The sequence below is a fragment of the Mustela erminea genome, chromosome 1 (assembly GCF_009829155.1).
Source record: "Mustela erminea isolate mMusErm1 chromosome 1, mMusErm1.Pri, whole genome shotgun sequence".
NCBI classification, from domain to species: Eukaryota; Metazoa; Chordata; class Mammalia; order Carnivora; family Mustelidae; genus Mustela; species Mustela erminea.
This window is the reverse complement of record NC_045614.1, coordinates 167,114,835-167,135,056: the sequence shown is the minus strand read 5'-3', so window position 1 is coordinate 167,135,056 and position 20,222 is coordinate 167,114,835. Positions and strand designations below refer to the sequence as shown.

Below are 20,222 nucleotides of genomic sequence, written 5' to 3'. Positions count from 1 at the left end.
CATTTGTTAGCAATAACTACCTTCACACTCATTCCGACTCTTGCCACTAAAAATTTAAGCCAGATGATAGAAAGTTTCACCTCTCTTCCATGCTTGAAACTACAAATTCTCCCTTCTCTACGTGACCCCCAGACTCAACCCCATACATACGCACGAAAACTTTCTGTGTGCCAGAAATCGCTGAACTACTCTTCCCAAAAAGAGCAGCTCAGAATGGTTTAGGCATTCAGCTGGAGACCACTAACTCAGTGTGAGGTTCAATTGTTTGTAGGAGGGAGAAGAGAAGGAAAAACAAAAAACAAAAAACCAACCTTGGGAGAAGTGATACTAAAGAAAAGGTTCACTGAGAAAGTCCAGCAAGGCATGCAGCACGCCTCTCACCAGAGATCATCATTCCACCCGTTCTCAAGGAAGTTTTCACAATGCCCATGATATCTATTTCACTAGCAAATAAATCCATCTATATTTCTACCTCCCACCTATACACAAAAAATACATTGCATGCCATTGCTATATTTTTTTCATTTATTCTTCTATTTATGATATTTGTCACATTTCTGTGAAATCGCTTTAAAAATTCAGGCTATAGGGACACCTGGGTGGCTCAGTAGATTGAGCTGCTCTGGACCCCCATGGAAAAACTTTATAATATTCCCAGCAATCAGTGCATCATCCATGTTCTATAAAGCTCATTCTACCAAACAGAATACTTTGTTGCCCACCATAAGAATATTCTAAGAAGTTTCTTTTATTTTCTATAGAGCAAAAGGTCCCAGAGTTCCATGTATAATGGCACACTTTAGCCTCAGCTTGCATTTAAAATCCTAAAAGTGAATGTGTAAAAACATATTACCACCAAAAGAAACATAAATCAAAATCTATGTCCTTGTTATGGCATAGCAAGAATGGTCCACTATTATGAATTCTGATTAAACATGTATCAAATGTAAGTTCCACATAAAAAGAGCTGGTCACAGAACACTATCAGAAAATGAACATGGATGACGGTAAAATTCATTTAGGAATATGCTATACCAGCACAGAAACTAATAAACTTTGTCTTACAGTTGAATTTAGGAGAGTGACAAAATTTACTTGGACACGTAAAACACAGAATTTATAGAATCAACTCAACATGATCGATCAGCATTATGCAATCTATCATCATCTGTGGGAATCTACCACAAGCAACCAACATTTATAGAGATTCCCTCATATATGCTCCCACAAAAAAAGCCAAAAAATATCAAAATATATAAATGGTAATCACATCGACTGGGTTAGAAAATGTTTTAGGTTTCTAAAGAAGTCATTAAAGTGGGCCACAAGCTTATCACATCATATATGACTACATCCAATGAAAATACTGAGAAACTAAATGCCTTCTCACTAACCTGATGTCCTAATAAGTGAAATTAAATGGATGTTTTTGCTGGTTCATAAAGAATTTCAGGGCTACTAAATTTAAATAAGAAGTATAAATACAGTCATAAAACAACCTGATTTTATTAAATCACTGGTAGTACTACAAAGTAAAAATATAGTTTCAAACATAAACAGCTGGCCTCCCCATAACCTGGGTCATTCTCGAAAGAACTGTAAGAAGAAATAATCACTATGATATTTCTCTACTTTGCTTCTGATACCATGAGGTGATTCACATTCCTCTTGGCAGTCCTGGAGAATCTAAGAGCTAAAAGCTAAGAGCTAAAAGGCAACTGAAGGATTCACCACCTGCAAGATGTGTACACTGTGATCCAAGTATATTAAATGAGGAGCCTATAGTTATAATTGGGTAGACATTTATGATTATAGAATTCATCACTAATTTAGAGAACAAATTATAAATAAGCAAACATTTATGCCATTTTACATCTTGGCAAAGGACTTTTTTATGTTTGATTTTTATGGTTTTACTCACTCTGGGTATTTGTTTGGCTGTTATTTACAGACAAGTTCAGAGTCTATACACCTAGATAACTGAATTTGCTATTATACAACCCTATGTTTTATCAGACTACGTGAGGCTAGCTTTTCCGACCTGAAAGAAAGATTAGCAGTTTCTTGGAGGTTATCCTATATGTAAAGAAACTAAAATCCGGAAAGATTAAGTGTCTTAAACTAAAATCCAACTAACCTATATTAAGATATTACGAATTTTAATTAGTATTTGTTTTCGAATGTAGAAATCTAAATATACTATCACTATCAGTGAATATTCTAGATAAACTTAAAATATCCCAGAAATGGAAAACTACTTTTCTTCATTTGATTTAAGATAGGTCATGAGATGTAACACTGAAATAGCCAGACAACAAACTTTAAAGGGGAGTCTCTAAGTCTGGAATCCTGGCTGGAAAGTGAAGATTCAGTTGGTATCCCTCCGGTCTTTGCCATCCCTGTTCAGTTTCTCACTTAACAGTCAAACCATGAGAATCATGTGTCATCTCCCACCCACACCTATGACATGCACATATCCAGTCAAGACTGCATCTTAAAGACAGTCCCACCAATACCAAACACTGGTGCATGGAGAGCAACAGGAATTCTCATTCATCGCTGGTGAGAATGCAAAATCAGTATAGCCAGTTTGGAAAACTGTAGGGAGGTTCTTACAAAGCTAAAACACGGGCTTACCATAAGACCGTAAGACAGTCATGCTCCTAGGTAGTTACTCAAATGAACTGAGAGCTAATGTGCACATAAAAACCTGCATATGAATATTTATAGCAGCTTTATATATAACTGTCAAAAATTGGGATGCAACCATGATATCGTTCAACAGACGAATGGATCAACAAACCGCGGTACCTCTATGCAATGGAGTATTATTCAGTGATAAAAAGAAATGAGGTATCAAGCTACAAAAAGACAAGGGGGAACCTTAAACACATACTGTCAAGGGAAAGAAGCCAGTCTGAAAAAGTTACATATTATATGATTTCAACTGTATGACACTCTAAAAAAGGAAAAACTATAAAGAGAGTAAAAAGATAAGTGGTTGCCAGGGATTCAGAAGTTGTGGGATGGAGGTGGGGGAGTTGAGGGGCAACGAAAAGGCAAGAGCACAGGGTATTTCTAGGGCAGTGAAATTATTCTATATGATACTGTAATGGTAGATACATGACGTCATATATTTTGTTAAAACCCACAGAAAGAGTGAATGCTAATGTAAAGTCTGAGCTTTAGTTAATAACACCACATTAATATTGGTTTATCAATGTATCATACCATGCAAGATACTAATAACAGGGCGGTAGATGAGAACTTTGGAGTAAGTTTTCTGTAAACCTAAAACCACTCTAAAAATGAAAGTTTAAGAAAAAGCAGGGTCTCATGAAGTAGCTATTATCACAAAAAAAATTAAGTAAAACTACAAGGTTTAAGTAACATGAAAAGCAAATATACAAATGCGGTATTTCTTCTGAAACAAAGATACGGTGACATTTATGCTGTGAAGCCAAAAGCCATGGAAATTATGAGCTTACCATTAAAAACAATAAAAGCTGAAACATTCTTACCTGTCCTGTGACTGTTCTTCATACATCCGCTCCTTGCCTTCTTTAAAGAGTCTTATTGCCCGCTTTGACTTTTTCATTAGACTATCAATATAGATTTTAAAATATTCATTCTCGCTGAGTTGGGCGAGTTTCTGGTTGTCATCATATTTACTCAATATAAGTCGCAAATGCTGATATGTATCAGGTAAAATGTCAAGTATATATGGTGGGCTATTTTTCAACTGAAGCTTGGGATTTTGGCACAGTCTGACCTAAAAAAAGAGACAAAAATAGAACATTTTCATAGGAACCACAATAATTTCCTTCACAGAAAAGTTAAGAAATATATCAAACTACTATTTCTTCATTTTCCACAATATAAATTTTTATTTAAAACTACTATCTCGGGGCGCCTGGGTGGCTCAGTGGGTTAAGCCGCTGCCTTCGGCTCAGGTCATGATCTCAGGGTCCTGGGATCGAGTCCCACATGGGGCTCTCTGCTTGGCAGGGAGCCTGCTTCCTCCTCTCTCTCTCTCTGCCTGCCTCTCCAACTACTTGTGATTTCTCTCTGTCAAATAAATAAAATAAAATCTTTAAAAAAAAAAATAAATAAAACTACTATCTCCAATCTACAAACAACTGGTATATATCTGCATTCCTCTGGATACAATTAAATCCAATTTTCTTCTCCTCCTATTCATTTTTTTCTATGACACACCTTTACTTTCCCCCTCTAAAGTTTTCATTCTCTCTTCTACAATATCCTGTTGTTCGTGGCTTCATAGAACTCCAGCATGCTAAATGTCGTACACTAACAGTATCCTTTTTTAAAGTAAAAATTAGGAAATGGGCCTCTTCGGCTGGCAACCAATGTCTCACGTTTAGATATCATCCAACTACACTGAACTCCCAGCTAACCTCTCATAGATTTTAATTAACGTTTTCGTATTTTGTTCCTGAACCCTGAGGAGAATAAAACAAAGAGGTGCAATTTTAATAACTGAGTTATTAAGTAGTAAATGGGTGTCAGGTCCAAACAAGTCTCTTCCACCTCCCCACATTATATCTCGTGCCTATAAACATGTGGTACCTAACGGTTCAATCATTCCATCGGGTGCCACCCAACCACTGGGGCATGCAGAGCTGCCTGCATAACTAAGAGTAACTTCTGCAAAAAGTCAGTTAACCCATCTTGTTCCTACCCCTCCAACCAGGGTTTAGGGAACCACGCAATCACACAATTTTTAAATGGAACCATCAGACACTGCACAGGAGTGTCCAGAGTGGAAAGGTGCACGCTCATGCATAAAGGCAGCTTTCCCGAGAAGCCCGTGAAGCACAGGCTTGACGGTCCTCTAAGAGCTCTTCCTCTTCTAAGGCCTTCATCGTGTATCCTTTGTAACACTTTCAAGAGCAAGATACTCTAAACACAATTGGCTAAGTTTTCTGACTTTTTCCAGTAGGACTTCCCTTTCATCACACTTAACCTCCTGCTGTGGGTGTTTTTCAAATATGGCTGAAGGGAATATGAGTTGGAAATAATACACTGAGTGTGGCTTTGGTAGAAGGTATGTGAGATGCCCAGTCACTTCTGGAGCTAGCTAAAATGCTGCCAGCAAGCGCAGTAAGAGAATGGATTCGGGAAGACTTCAAGGCCCATGGAGCAGCACACAGCATAGGAGCAGGAAGATCCAAGTCAGATTTGGTCATTTCCATGTGTCCAGAGGTACCCAGGACTGGAAACATACAGGGCAATGGAAGAGAATCAAAGCATAAAGTGTACAGAGTCAAGATCATTTTTCTGATGTTTGTGGATTTATCAATGTTTAAAGATTTATAACTTGTGTCTTATTTATCAGTCTAAAAAATTCACCTTCATACCCAATTTTGTATTTGTACTTTTGTATTATTTTTCTTTAAAAGGACCCCTCCAAATTTCAAGTTCAACAAAACATGGATTCACCCCTGAGTGCTCACAGAAGGGCTGGGCCAAATAGAAAACAGTTGAACGGTAATAATTTCAAGAACCACAAACACAAGAAACCCAGGAAACAACAAATGAAAAAAGTATTCACACTTACTAACACACTTGCTTTAAGAAATAACCATATGATTTTTTTGTGTGTGTGGGGGGGAAAAAACTATCAAGCAACAGCCCTTAAGACAACCATTTCACACATTAACAGAGGGCATTGTATCTTCCACCTTGCTATTTTATTGTATACAATGTAGAAGTATCGAGCATATAGTACAGATGTGACAAATGGATGGCTTAGTTGATTTTCCAGAATACTTCAGTACATACACACACACACACACACACACACACACACACACAAACACACACACACATATATACACACTTAAATCATATTATTATATTACTGCCTTATTTTCATGATTGAATATACTAGTATTCAAATCAATAATCCAAAGGCACGAGCAAAGATTAAATATAAGAGTATTTAATAGGAAGATGCAATATAATTAATTAAATAACACCAAATCATGAGAAAAGTATAGTTAAAGGGGTTAATAAAGCTTTTTACCTTCTTTCTCCTTTTGGGACTTTGATATAATCAGAGAAGCTCATTCTGCCCTAAAGACTGATGAAGTCTCAAATATGTCAATGATTTGACAAATCCAAACAAGATATAGTTTTTCAATTCTTAAAACTGTAAGATAGTATCACAAGTATATACAAATTTCAAAAATATCGCCAGCCACAACCTACAGCAGGCACAGTTTAATCTCAGCAACATAAAACTTGGTACAGCATGTCAAAGATTGATAAATGATTAACTTGGAGTTAGGAGACTAGGCAATTTCAAATTAATTTCGTCTACTGGTGAACATTTAACTGATAAAAAAAATTCTCTCAGGTATTTTCTTCAGACATTCCAAGTAAATGTTCTTTAACAGATTATTTGAAGTGTTACAGATTTTTAATTTACTATTCTCTACGTGAGCTTTTTCTCATTTGCTTTATTTAAATTGTAATTCTATCTGGGCATTTATTGCTTTATTTGGTACAATTGTTTGCATAACTACTATATACCAGGTACTGAGCTTACTGCCAGGAAATTATAGATGACTAGAACATACTTCCTGCCTCAAGGAGTCTGGCAGAAGAGGCCTAGTTCTCTATAATTAACTTAGGAGCAATGTAATTCTTGCTCTAAGGGATCTTTGGAAAGATCCTGTCCAATTCATTCATTTTCAGATAAAGAAACGAAGAACTACAAAGATTAAGGGACTATTAAAAAATCATTAATCTAACACAAGAGCCGGCATCTTCTGAATCTCAGGCTGATCTTCTTTCTAACTATATCACAACTTAATTAGAATTAGGCATATAATTAATGATCCCTGCCTAACCTCATTTACATTTTTATTTTTACACCATTTGCAAATTTCCATGAACTTCAGGACCCATTTGTTAATTCTAAAATGTTTATGTGTCAGGCATTGTTTCAGGCCCTAGGGAATTCAGAATGAAATAAATCACAGACCTGTCCTCAAGGAGTCTTCCAGTGAAAAAGACAGATGGCTTAAAAAAGAATTACAGGACACGTTAAGGGCTTTAATGGAGGAGAGTACAAAGTGCTGGAGGAGAAAAGCAGCCGCTCACTCATAACTTGCCATGAGTATCAAAAAAGGCATACCTACATTTGCAAAAGGAATATTCCAGGCAAAAGGGTAGGCAAAGGCTTGTGAGGTACCAGAAAGTAGAGCAGAAAGGAGGGAGTCAATGCAGTCATTCTAAGAGGTGAAGGCATAGGGAGCCTGCAGGTGAGTAGCACAGGCAGATTTAAAATGGGCTAGATTCCATTCATCAGGGCTCCTATAGTCCACAAAGTTTTCTAAATCTGCCTTCAGGAGAGTGTAACATACAAGCTGAACTATGATATGCTGCTGAGTGTAGAGTTCATCAGTTGGATTAGTATTAAACTCTGTGATTTATGACAGCTCCTGCCAAAAACGAGTAACTCTACACCAGGACTGACTTCTAAGCAGGTCAAATTCAAGTCAATAAATATTTATTGAGTCCCTGCTATGTGCAAGGAACTGCGAAAGCCAGAGAAAGAAAAATTGCTTTTCTAAAAACAGTATGTTAAGGAGAAAAATCAAGCTCACCACAAGGTTCGAGTTCAGATTCAAATGACTTAGATGTCATCTAGAAATATCTAAGTTGCTCCCTAGAATGCAAGTGGTTCCTAACACAGAAGAGCTTTAAAAAGAACAAATCTCCAGTCATTTTATACAATAACAAACTTTTTAGGGAATCGACTAGTGCATAAAAGGATTGGTTCATTAGCAGGGTTACTCTTCACTCTTGAACTAAAAGGCAAAACACTTAGTACTGAATTAGGCTTCAAATTCCATTACAGTCATTGAGTCAAAGGATTTTAGAGCTAAAGAGAACCCTGGAAATCACAATGACCAATACCCTCCTTTTGATAGAACAATACTAAAACACAGACATGGAATGTGGCTGAGTTTACTGCTCAAAACCCTTCTGTCTAGAGTTGAAAGTCAGGCACTCTCTCCTTAACACTATGCAATTGCCTGTTGTATTTGTTTAAATTTATTTAGAGATCTTTAAAGGGGCCTCTCTATACATGCCTTTACCATTTCACACACATAAAAATATGTGTCTAATCTATACATATACTATAAATACTATATATTCACATACATTAAATATATATTTGACTATATCAAAGTAAAGGCACAAATATAAACACAGGATTTGTGAGTGCTGTAACAATTTTCAAAGCCATTAATTATTCTTGGAACACTCCTGTATTTAAAGATTTTCCCCACTGTGCCTTAATTAAAACTTGTAGTCAAAAGTTAACAAAGAGGTATTAGGTCAGCTAACATATTTCTTAGGTTCACCCCAGCCCCTGAAATGTATGAAAGAAATTCTACTGAAGCAAATGGAAACTTCAACAGTAAGGAATTGTGCCTACACTGTAACAGACTTTCATTATAAAGCACACCTCACTTCATGGACGATGCAGTTATATTAAATCAAGCAATGTACCCACGAAGTGAAATATCCCATTTTTAACAACAGTATGAAAAGCTTGAAAGAATCCCTTGTCTGTTCTCTTCATGTAAATGTTTTAAGAGGTTCCTTATTGCAATTACACAAAGGATATTATTATGATAAAAAAGCATCCGTGAGTTCTTTGAATTCTTCCCATCTTAATTTAGCAAATCATCTTAAGTACATAAAAGTATGTACATGTATACAGTATAAAATGTAAAGAGTATAAAAATAATATAAAATTCTTTCTACATAAAATATTAATTGGGCAAAACAAGGTTAGCATATAAAATTGGTTATGAATCTGATATATTAATTAAGGTAGGATTTGGGCCAACTACCAAATTATTTATGGTTTTCAATGAAGCTTTCTTTAAAAGCTGTCTTTAAATATAAGCATCATTAAATAACTGACTAGCTGTAATTAAAATATCGATTTTCAGTTGTGTGTTCATATCAATTGTGTGTTCATTTGTTCACTATTTTCCTTCCAAATGAAAACTGGTCTTCCTTAAGTGGAGACTTATCTCTTACTTGTCTGTTTCCTTCACCTAGTGTAGAATTTTGCATATGGTAGATGCAAAATAAATACTTGATGGCGGAAAGAAGGTGTAGAAGGAGGAAAGAAACAAAGAACTTCTCAGAAGAGAATACTACAAATAGGAAAACCATACCTATAGTGAATAAACCTAAGTGGATACAAAGTTTCAAGAAGAATTTGATCATATCAAATATTAGAAGGTAAAGAGCCTTTTGATTTCCTTCTCATGGGAAGAGGAAGAATCATATTATTCCATGGAATGGAGTACTTGAATCTTCATACTATGAACACAGATGCTAGAGTCAATCAAACCTAAGATTTGGTGCTACTATTTATTAGTTTTCCAACAGTGGGCCAGTTTCTTCTTCCAGAAAACTCAGGATGTTATGATTCTCAGAAGAGGAAATGTAAAGTGACCTGCACGGTACGTAGCACACAGCTGGTACTCAGTACTTCTTAGTACATCTTTTCCTTCTGTATTTTATATTATACCACATCATGGTAAACTGCAGATTTTGCCAACATATGAGAATCAGACCAAGGGCACTGACTGCTCTGTTGCAGATCGCTAAGAGTTTGTTTTGTTTTGTTTTTTTCTAAAGATTTTATTTATTTATTTGACAGACAGAGATTCTTTCAGCTCCTGAAGTTCCTCATACTACCTGCAGCTCTGTAAAAGTCTGTGGAGTGTTTTGCGCAGGAAAAGCAGCAAACGGTAATAAGCCCAGGTTGGTACTCCTGATATGGAATTAATACATCAGCAGTACTCAGCTGATGCAGGATCTGAACAAGCAGAACATTGTTTAATAACTATTTTTGTTAATTGCTATTGGAAGATAGCATGAGTGAGCTTAATAATGATTTAAATATTTGTATGTTAAAGTGCTAAAAATTTGGTCAGTTATATTCAAAATGCTTCCTTCATTACTCGGAAAATATCAGCAATTAAAAAATGCTAAACAATAACAAAAGCAATGACAACAAAAAACCAACTTCCCCATATGCCCAAGCAGAGTAGATAAAAATAGTATCCTGACATCATTTAAGTCACAGCATGTTTCTAAAATGAGCTAAATACACAGGATAAGAACTTACTTCCATCTCCATGTTTTACTTATTTGCCCACTTAACTGCTAGAAGACTGATTAAAATGTATATTGTTTATTCTACAATATACAATTTTAAGACGTGGTTTGAACATTATAAATGTTATTCCTTAAATCACTTCCTTACAACCCAAAATAAAATTTACAAATTCTCTCAAAACTCTGTAGATTTTCTTACTTCCCTCTTATATAAGTAGCAATTAGTTATCCACCAAGGTTTACTCTTCTACTTGTACTTAGACTTTTCCTCCCACATTGTAAGCTAGGATGACACTTTATTAATTACTTCTTCTACCTTTACATTTTAAATTACTCCCTATCTACATACCTCTCTCCTCAATCTATACACCTCTCCACACACACACAAAGTTATGCTCTGCTCAAACCCTCAAGCTATCTCTCAGAACTTTCTTTTCACCAGTTGTCACTTAGAGAACAACTGTTAAGTTACCCACACATTCTTTTTAATCTAGCCCCATCACGTAAATGAAACTATTCTGAAAGGTCAACGATTGGCCTCTCTTCATGAAATTCAGCGACTTCTTCAATTTTCATCCTGCTTGCTTTTCTCCACTTGGACTTGAATTTGGTTTTCTGAGAATTGGAAACTATCTCCTTAATTGAAGCTGTCTCTACCCAAGAAATCAATCTGCCCTAATTCTTTTCCTACCTCTCTCATCGCTGTTTTTTGCAGGATTCTCTCTCCTTCTCTGCAATCTAATTCTAACTACAACCCCATACACAGACAAAATGCCAACCTCTGACTTTTTCTCTAACTCCCATCTTCTACTCTACATTGCAAATCTCTTACTGGTCTACAGCTTGAAATACTACCTCTGTGGGCATATCTACCAAACATATGTCCTCAGTTTCAACTTCTCTCTTTAACTGCACATTCAACTTTCTGATTTCAAAATGGATTTCGCTCTGGCATGTCAAACTCAACATGGCCCAAAACAAACTTATGCACCAGCTCCCAAGCTTCCTCTTTTTCTTACTATGTTCCTTATCTCATTTAAAGCATCACCGCCTTCAGGCTAAAAACCTCGAGTCACTTTCACTTCACCACCATCTCTTTCATCCTCTATCGCTAAAGAGTCACCCGCACCTGGAAATTTTACCTCCAAAATGCCCCCCACAGGGGCGCCCTTCATGCCTCGGTTGTTAAGTGTCTGCCTTCCTCTCTAGTCCTGATTCCAGAGTCCTGGGATCAAGCCGCACATGAAGCCTGCTTCTCCCTTTCCCACTCCCCCTCCTGCTTGTGTTCTCTCTCTCACTGTGTCTCTCTGCATCAAATAAATAAACAAAATCTTAAAAAAAAAAAAAAAAGCCTCCCGCATTTGAACCTACGCTTGCTAAATTGACTCTCAATTGGAGTTCAGCCCTCAGTTCAACCCTTCATTATTTCTTGCCCAGTCTGTTTTAATTCTTCTTGATCACTACTCCTACTTTAAAGTTTCTTTTCTCTTAATCCATGCTTTGTAGAGTCAAGAGAATAATCGACCACAGCACAGCCTTGACTGTTTTTCACACTCTACTCAAACATAATAACACTTCTCTTCTACCAAATAAAGTCCAAACTCCTTGAAAGAGCAGAAATCATCTTCATCTTTCTCTAACTTAACTTCTCAACAATCTCCCTCTACCCACATTCCTTCAGCCTGTTGTATCCTACACCTCAGTGGAATCCAAAACATCCTTGAAAGAGTAGCTGGATAACACCTCTACCAGCTGCATTCCTGATCAACCCCTCAGCCCCCACAAGCATATCCTCCCCAACCATATCCTACGTCACAGCACTTTATTTATACCCCATTAACCCTTATCGCATTCTAGAGTATGCAGAACACACTCTACTACATAGAATGGAATGGGTGTTTACAAACCTCTATCTTTCCAGATGGAATTTGATAAATGAATGGTGAAATCAATAGATAGCATATAAAGCAGCTTTGAAGAAAGAAGAGTTGATTTAAAACCTGAATGGTAAAGATTTTATGAGAGTTGAAAAGATGACTAACTTATTAAGGCTTCTGTTAAATGCGTGTCCTAAGTCACAAGGATAAACCAAGATAACTTGGTAGGATTCCTTTAATCTTTTATTTTATAAAAAATTTTCCCGAAGAAAGGACCAAACTTTGGAATCACTCCACTTAGCCAAGCACAAGAGCTCAAAATCTCAGTATTAAGCAAAACTGTTCAGACACTTAATGTGTTATCATCTACCCAAGTCTAAAAGTGCCCATGATTCTGCTAACATGGAAGAACTTCACTAAAGAAAAGGAAATACATGAAGAATGATTCAAATAAATGACATTCCCTATTCCAAGGGCCCAAGGATAGTGATATCTCAACAAACCCAACAAACATAAACAAACATAAACCCAACAAACATAAACAAGAGGCATCCAAAGCCTATGCTTTATCCCACATATAATATTTTTCAGAGGTATAAGGAATTCATCTTAGAAAAGAATATCGACTATTATTTGTTAAAATAGCTGCATATATTCCAAGCATCTCTGATTGACAACCTTTAAAATAAATTATAGTTGCAGTCAAAGTATAAAGATGGAGAATGAATTACACTCCAGCTTGACAAATGTACTGAGTGTACTGAGGGGAAAAGGCAGGAAAAGGCTATTTGGCATCATCACTTTTTAAATGCTTTTAAAAGTCTTTCAATAATGTAATTTCAAATAAATGACAAGGACAACAAGACAAAACGTAGGCAGGTACTCAAGCTGCTTTGCTCTTCGGCATCAATTAATTCTTTTCTAATTTCCTGAACATCCATGTAAGCTCAGTACATTTAGTATCTATTAGATGGAAAACTGTTCCTTCCACTTTCCATCACCTGGCTAAGGCGCTTATGAAAACCAGGCTCAGGAACCTCACATTAATAAATTATCATTTCTCCCATACTGATTAGCAATCATTTTCTTACCCTCACCTCAGCATTTCCAACAAGAGTACAATAACGCTGTTCCTAAGGACAGTGGCCAGCAGAATCCAGACAGGCAACTGTCTGAGCAGCAGCCAAAAAACAAGGAGGTTCTTCTTCACTTTGCCCCCACTGTACTTCCCACAGGTCTGTATTACAGCCTTGTCCATACTACATGGCAATTACCTAATAAATATAATATAATATAAATAATAGATTACCATTTATATGCCTGGCTGTGATGTCAGTGTCTGAGTTCCTTGACACGTCAGAGGCCAAATTATACATCTTACCTAGCTTTGTATCCCTAATAACAAGCACTTAGTAGGAACATAGTAGGCCCTCAATAAATGTTAAGTGTTTAAGAAACCCATCTCTGGGGAGCCTGGGTGGCTCAGTGGGTTAAGCCTCTGCTTTCAGCTCAGGTCATGGTCTCAGGGTCCTGGGATCGAGTCCCGCATCAGGTTCTCTGCTCGGCAGGGAGCCTGCTTCCTCCTCTCTCTCTGCCTGCCTCTCTGCCTCCTTGTGATCTCTGTCAAATAAATAAATAAAATCTTAAAAAAAAAAAAAACCCATCTCTGTAATAGCTTTGGAATAGATTCCATATTTCAGGTACATCTGAACCTGGATATATATTCATGAGTAATACCTCTGTCACTGTATCAGATATCCAGGGACCAGAAGAGTTTGGGGTTAGCTATTGACTTAAACTGACACATAGAGCCAAGGCCAGAAAATATGTCTAAATGGGAGGCTTTGCGATATGCTAAATCCTTTTTCTCAATAAACTGATTTTGGGTTACAGAATACTTTACATCTCTCTCTCTCTCTCTCTCTCACACACACACACACACACACAAACCAACTGAGTAATGACTCTCTCCTACTCTCAGTGACTGTATCTAGAAGTCTGCCCTCTGAAAACATAACAATTAGTTGGAACTGGAGTCTCAATTGACTGTTTTAAATTCTAGATGCCAGGGAATGGTAAAACTACACACTTCCTGGAAATTTCTACTACAGTCTGGGACTGCAAAATATCCACTGTAAAATGTTCTTTGATTTAGTAGGTAGCTGCAACGTACTGAACTTAAAAGTTCATTTCATATTTATCCTTCTAAGATCTGTCCTTGTTGAAGAGGCTTCCCAAAGAAAAACGTGCTAACTAAACACCTAACCCTGCCTATCACGTAACTACCAGTAGGACTTGAAAGTTACTCTTTTCTGTTATTCAGAAGCTAAACTCAGGCTATTGATGTTAGTTTATAAAACAGGTGATTGGTCAAGAGATTAACATTTGGACTCATAATAAATATCCTGATGTAATCACCAGGACAATGTTGAGATGATGAACCACTTCCTTCACCACTAACAAAGAAAAAAAAAAGGGTAAACACATGTGAGGGACACTTCTGTATTACACAATCTAATAAAATATATTTTCAGTTAGTAATTATCAATGCCTTTTTATTACTGTGTGGTAGAATAGTGATGAACACGCTGAGGTCTTTCATAGTGATTCATGTGATTTTCCTCCACGAAGCCCATGAATGCATTCATAAATGAACACAATTATTTTCATTCTTGACAAATAATGAAGACAAAATAAGAAAAGCCATTCCAATGCACCTTTGCCAACACCCTTACCCACATTCCACTAAGTAGAGACTTTCATTAATAGTTCTCCTTATGAGTCAAGTTTTTCAATTAGAGAGGCTAAACCCAAACCCACAAAAGAGTTAGTAAAATAAACAATGGCAGAGGCTTAACTATCAAAAACCATCTATTTTACCATAACCCATGGTAAAATAATTAAAAGTGGATAAAACTTATGTTAACAAGCAATTACAAACCAAAATTATGAATATATTCTTTAATGTTTGAAAAACAATGACTCTTATATTAACTATAGCTCACCTCTTCCTGATACCAATTTTTTTTATTTGCTGTGCTAACATTCACTCATAAACCATAAATGTACAAATTCTGACCTCTCGCAGAAGGGGATGGGGAGGGAGGGGCAGCTCCTTGGGAGAATCTGACCCATGTTGCCCACTCATATAACAGGTATAGGGAAAAACCAAGAATTCCTTCTCTTACGCCCAACTAATGACTTAGGTAATGAAAGTGACCTTAAATCGCATTCTATTTAGAAAACCAAAGACAGTTACTTGCGCCTGCTAAATATATGCAGTTCTTCCCACTGCATACTCCTCATTCTTAAGTATCCAATGCTAAAATCCAAACCTGACCTCAACCAGCAAGTTGCAATGTTCTGACACTATGACATCATTCTGTCTGGAGCATTTTAATATCACAATTTAAAAAAAATGGCAGAAGCTTAAATAGGTCACAATGAAGCCCAAAACTAAGGATATTTATCTGGCAAAATTTTCTGGCTCTGCATTTGGCACCACCGGACCTAGAATGGTAAGCCTATCATTCATCTATCCATCTGTACTATACATAAGGATAAACGAAAATAAAGCAAATCTTATCACTTTCCTGTGCCACTAATACCACACTGACAGTGGCTTTTTGTGGCAAATATTCATACACAATTACAAGCCAAAGTAAAGGCAACTACTACTATATGATTTCATGGAGGCTTTAGCAAATCCCTACAGAGGATACTTTTTTAAAATTCCATTTCTGCAGTCACAAAAATATCAAGAGCCCTGCATCAACTAAATTCATAATTAGCCCCAAATATCTACGAAATGAAACCAGATGGTGCTACAAACATTTACCAATATACAGGGGATGGTACTAACTGCTTCAAAAACAAGAACTATTAATTCTGCACAGCAGCAAGCCACCTCTTAATCATATTTATTTCATAATCTTACTTAGTAAAAGAGGACACTGACAGCTAGTTTCTCAGTAGTCTCCAGTAAAATATTCAGGTTGCCTAGACTTCTCAGGGTACTAACACCCAGCTTGACTTCTTCTTATAAAATTATTATTCATCTGAAAGCAACATGCAGAAACCACAGAGGTTTCTGATACTCTCAGCACCCCCACCTCCATCATAAATTTTCCTTTCACAATAAACAATGTGCAATCGAAAAGGTTTCCTGTTTCAAGATGGAAGAGATGAAAGAAACTGTAACTCTACATTAACAACAAGAAAAAGTTTCTTAATGAAGATGAATTCTCACAGATGGAAATGGAAACTCTCTCAAACATTGCTTCCCCACTTAAGGACTAATCTGGTTCTTCCTCTAGTAAATACTCTCAGCGTCATGCACTGTGGTTGTCATGAGTGGTCCCTCAGAGGGTTTTCTTAAAACACTTGTTTGCACTCGTTTGTTATTTAACAGTAACACAACTTCACATAAGACAGCAAATACCTCCAAACTATTCTATGGCCATGTACTAACAAAAAGCAGCCAACAGAAAAATCTTTGAATATCTGAGTCATATAGAGGAACTTTGAACCTTGAAGAGTAGGACAAAAGGTAAAAAGAAAACACAAGCAAGTCTTTGCTCTGAATCCAACTTTTTAAAACACACAGAGTAGATGCAAGAAAAATGGTCAATTCAAATCTAAAGACTGTTGCCATAACAATAATTATTAATTAATGGTAACAATAATATTAATTGATGGTACAAATAAAACAATAGAAGAAGAAACCACATCCAGGGCAAATAACAGGAACAAGCATACAGAACTTACCACTTTGTCCATGAGTTTCCAAGTTTTCTCAACAGTCCTGCGATCTGCTGCTGCTTGCTTAGGAGGTCCAACTGCATCTTGAATAGCATCAATAATACCCAAAATCCGTCCTTTTCGGGGGTTTCCTCCTCGACCACCAGGGTTTCTGCCATTCATAGAATTTGCCATCTGGAACCTTAGTTCTTTGAAAGGCAGATTAAGGGGGGGAAAAAAAGTTAGTTGGTCATGAAAATGTTTACCCAGCAGAAAACTGAACAGGTTAATTTGTACCCACTACATCCTCCACCATTGAGAACAAAATCCAGGGTCCCAGGTTCAACTTCCCAATAGCTATGAATCTGCACTCTCAATCTGTTCGCACATCAAACGGTAACCTTAGATTTGCTTTTGGAGCACTAAGAGTTAAAGATGTATCCTTCTCGAATTTCACCTGGCAAAGCCTTTATTAATACCCAACTCATAACCCAAAAAACCAAAACAACAACAACAAAAAAGCCATCCAAAACAAAACAACTTACAAAGGTTTCCTCCAAGTAGATAGGAACACAATGTTCTCCCCCTCCCTGCCTTAATCTCAATTCAATGTATACTAGAACTAAAGCTCCCAGAAAACATGTTGAGAGCCTCACTTGAAAACCTCACTTTCACTCTCTTAGATTTCGCCGAGTTATATAAATGTGAAGATGATTCTACAAGAGCGCAAGGGACATAGCTGTTGTCAACAAAGGCTTAGAACTTGGATTTTCCCCGCTAACACCAACAAGTACGGATAGGGGAACATGGACCCACGAATACACAGCTCTTCAACCAAGGAGTTAGCCCCAAGTTAAGAGCCAAATAAACCAACAAACAACCCACTAAAAAAAGAGGGGTGAGAACCTGACAAGCGCGGGCACCGAAAGGAGAAGAGTGTTCACTTATTTTGCTCCTTTCCTCTCGTCTCACGCAAAGGGAGTGGGGGTCCAAAGCTTTGTTTCGGGACGTCTGTGTGCCCTCCTCCTGTGTGCCTCTCCCCTGCCACACTCGGACCTCAGCTCGGGGAGGAAGGTGGACACAGAAAGGCCGGAGTCCCCCCTCGCACGTCCAGCGCCCGCAGACCCGTCGGTCTTGGGCGCCCCGCATTCGGCTCCCAGGCGGACGCACCCCACCCCAACCCCCCACCACACACACACACACACACACACACACACACACACACACGCACACTCACCCGGGATGTCAGCAATCCCAGCCACCCGGCTCCCTTCACTCCCTCTCCCTCCTCTCCCGGCCCAGCCCGGGTTCCGGTCTTTAAATACCCCTCTTCAAACTGTGCCGGCCGCGGCGACAGCAGCTGGAAGCCAGGGCTGTCCCCTGGACCTCCGTGGCCCCGCGGCTGGCTGCCCCAGGGTCCCCTGGCCGGAAAGAAGCGGCAAGCCTCCCCGGCGCCCCCTTCCCTCCCGGCCTTTCCCCGCCGCAGCTCTCCGGAGACACGCGTGTGCGCGGGTCCTACTCTACACGCACGAGCCCAGGGTGCGTGGGGAGCCAGGGGAGGGAGTGTGTGATCGCCGTAAAAGCACGTTCCCGGGGAAGGCGCAAGCCGGAGCGCAGGCCACCGAGACGGGGAAACGCAACAATTACCGTCAAGACCAATCCACGCCCGCTCTCCCCTCCCGCCCGATTCTCGGGGAGGCCGCGGGACGCCGCAGCAGCACGAGCTGGAGGTGGAGACCACTCGCTGGATACCCCACCCCGTAGGATACACACACAGAGAGCCCCGGGAGCGGGGCGGAGCCGGGGGCGGGGCCTCGCGCCGCTAGGCCAATCCCACGCGCCCTTGCCCTGCCCGACAGCGGGCGGCGCCAATGGGCGGGAGGCGGCCGTCCTTCTCGCACTACCCCCCCAGTCCACGTCTCCCACAGTACACAATGGCCCCAAAGGAAGGCCCGCTCGCGGCACGTCCCAAATACAAAGAGACTCGGAGGGAAATGGGGGCACTGGACTCACCGAAGAACGAAAGTGGAAACGGGAAAGGAGATGGAAGAAAGGATGCCAAGGCACTGAAGGAACTGACCAATAAGGAGTGGGCGGGTGGGCGTGAGCATTGGGAGCCCGAGCCAAAGCCAACGGGGGCTCAAAGGCGGGACTTCCTGCTTCGCTCACCTTCCTCGTCTTTTGTTTCATAGCAACAGAGTAGTGGCTGAGAGGGTGTACTCTGGGCGGGTCCGAAGCCCAAGAATTTCATCTCCCTAGGGCTGCCAAACTCTTCTACCCAGGACAGCAGCCAAACAGGTCTAAGGCACAGCTTCTTGCCGGCTGTCAAAAAAAAAGAGCAACAATCACCCAGCTGGTTTCTGGGGTGAAATATAAACCTCGCCTAGAGCCAATGAGGGTTAACACCTAACTGCCAACCCAAACTTCCTAAATTTCTGAGTGTGTCTCTTTTCCTGCTGGTTCTAGAGAGTGCAGATCAAACATGAGGCTGATGAAAACGCATGCAGTCGACAGTGCTGACCAAACAGTCTCTACTAAACAGGCCAGGGCAGTAAAAGAACCAGGTTATGGAAATTGCTAATATATACATCATTTTAATTTAGTGCAAGTTTCTGCATAAATGACTGAAGAGGAAATTTTTTGTGTGTGTTTGTTTGAGTCAGCTTTATATTTCTCTCCGTCTTAAAAACAACCTTATGGTATCTGCCATTCTCTTCTTACATTTGTGATCTCTCTTCTGTGGTTCCATCACTATACCTTTATCAAAAACCACATCTGCCTAATCTTAAAAGGAAAAATCTACTGTGCTGGGACCCGTCTTTCAACATGATCAAAAGTTAAACAAATGTCTTCTATTTCTTTCTGCTTAATTTCGATCCTACCACAGGTGCTACTAACAATTGCTCTGGACTGTCATGCTTTGGAATTTTCTTTCCACTACAGTTGGTAGTGCTGAATGCATTTTACACCTTGGGCTTCTCAGATGTTGTGCTATTTTGTGTCTTTAAAAAATATATAAATTTCTATTCTTTCTCTAACCTGTTAACCTGATAAAATATTTCTCAATGGTTCTAACCACTTTCTAACTACATCAACGTTTTAGTACTGTGATTACTACAGTCAAGAATCCTGAGTTGTTATAATTTACTCCACAAATCTACATTCAGATGGATACGATTTTCATTTGGTTAAAACAGGCAGAACGAGCTCTTTGCAAGTAGTCAGGTGATAGAATGTGGTTCAGGAAGTAATTTTGTTTCTTGGCATTATTTCCATGCCAATAGTTGAAGAGTAGTTCCTTGTTTTCACATTATGTTTATCTACAATAGTGCTAACCTCTCCATATCTCCTCCACCCATTCCTATCTCCTTTACTCACGGTAACAGTAGCTATCTTTACTAAGGGAAGACTGCAAAAGGGAAA

The 20,222-nt window shown here is 38.8% G+C and overlaps 1 protein-coding gene across 10 annotated transcripts in view; it reads right to left on the bottom strand.

Annotated features, from left to right (window-relative positions):
• The window catches only part of CBLB (Cbl proto-oncogene B), a 221,116-nt gene extending 202,516 nt beyond the window's left edge, over positions 1-18,600 (bottom strand). For 4 of the 10 annotated variants that reach the window (XM_032350058.1, XM_032350063.1, XM_032350076.1 and 1 more), the window contains exons 1-3: positions 18,447-18,540; positions 16,827-17,008; positions 3,522-3,772 (exon numbers count right to left, since the gene is read on the bottom strand). In XM_032350058.1, coding sequence (XP_032205949.1) covers positions 3,522-3,772; positions 16,827-16,994 — 419 coding nt within the window. In that variant the 5' untranslated portion in view covers positions 16,995-17,008; positions 18,447-18,540. The other 6 variants (XM_032350066.1, XM_032350086.1, XM_032350096.1 and 3 more) reach the window with 4 other exon arrangements.
• Positions 18,601-20,222: the final 1,622 nt, after the last annotated feature.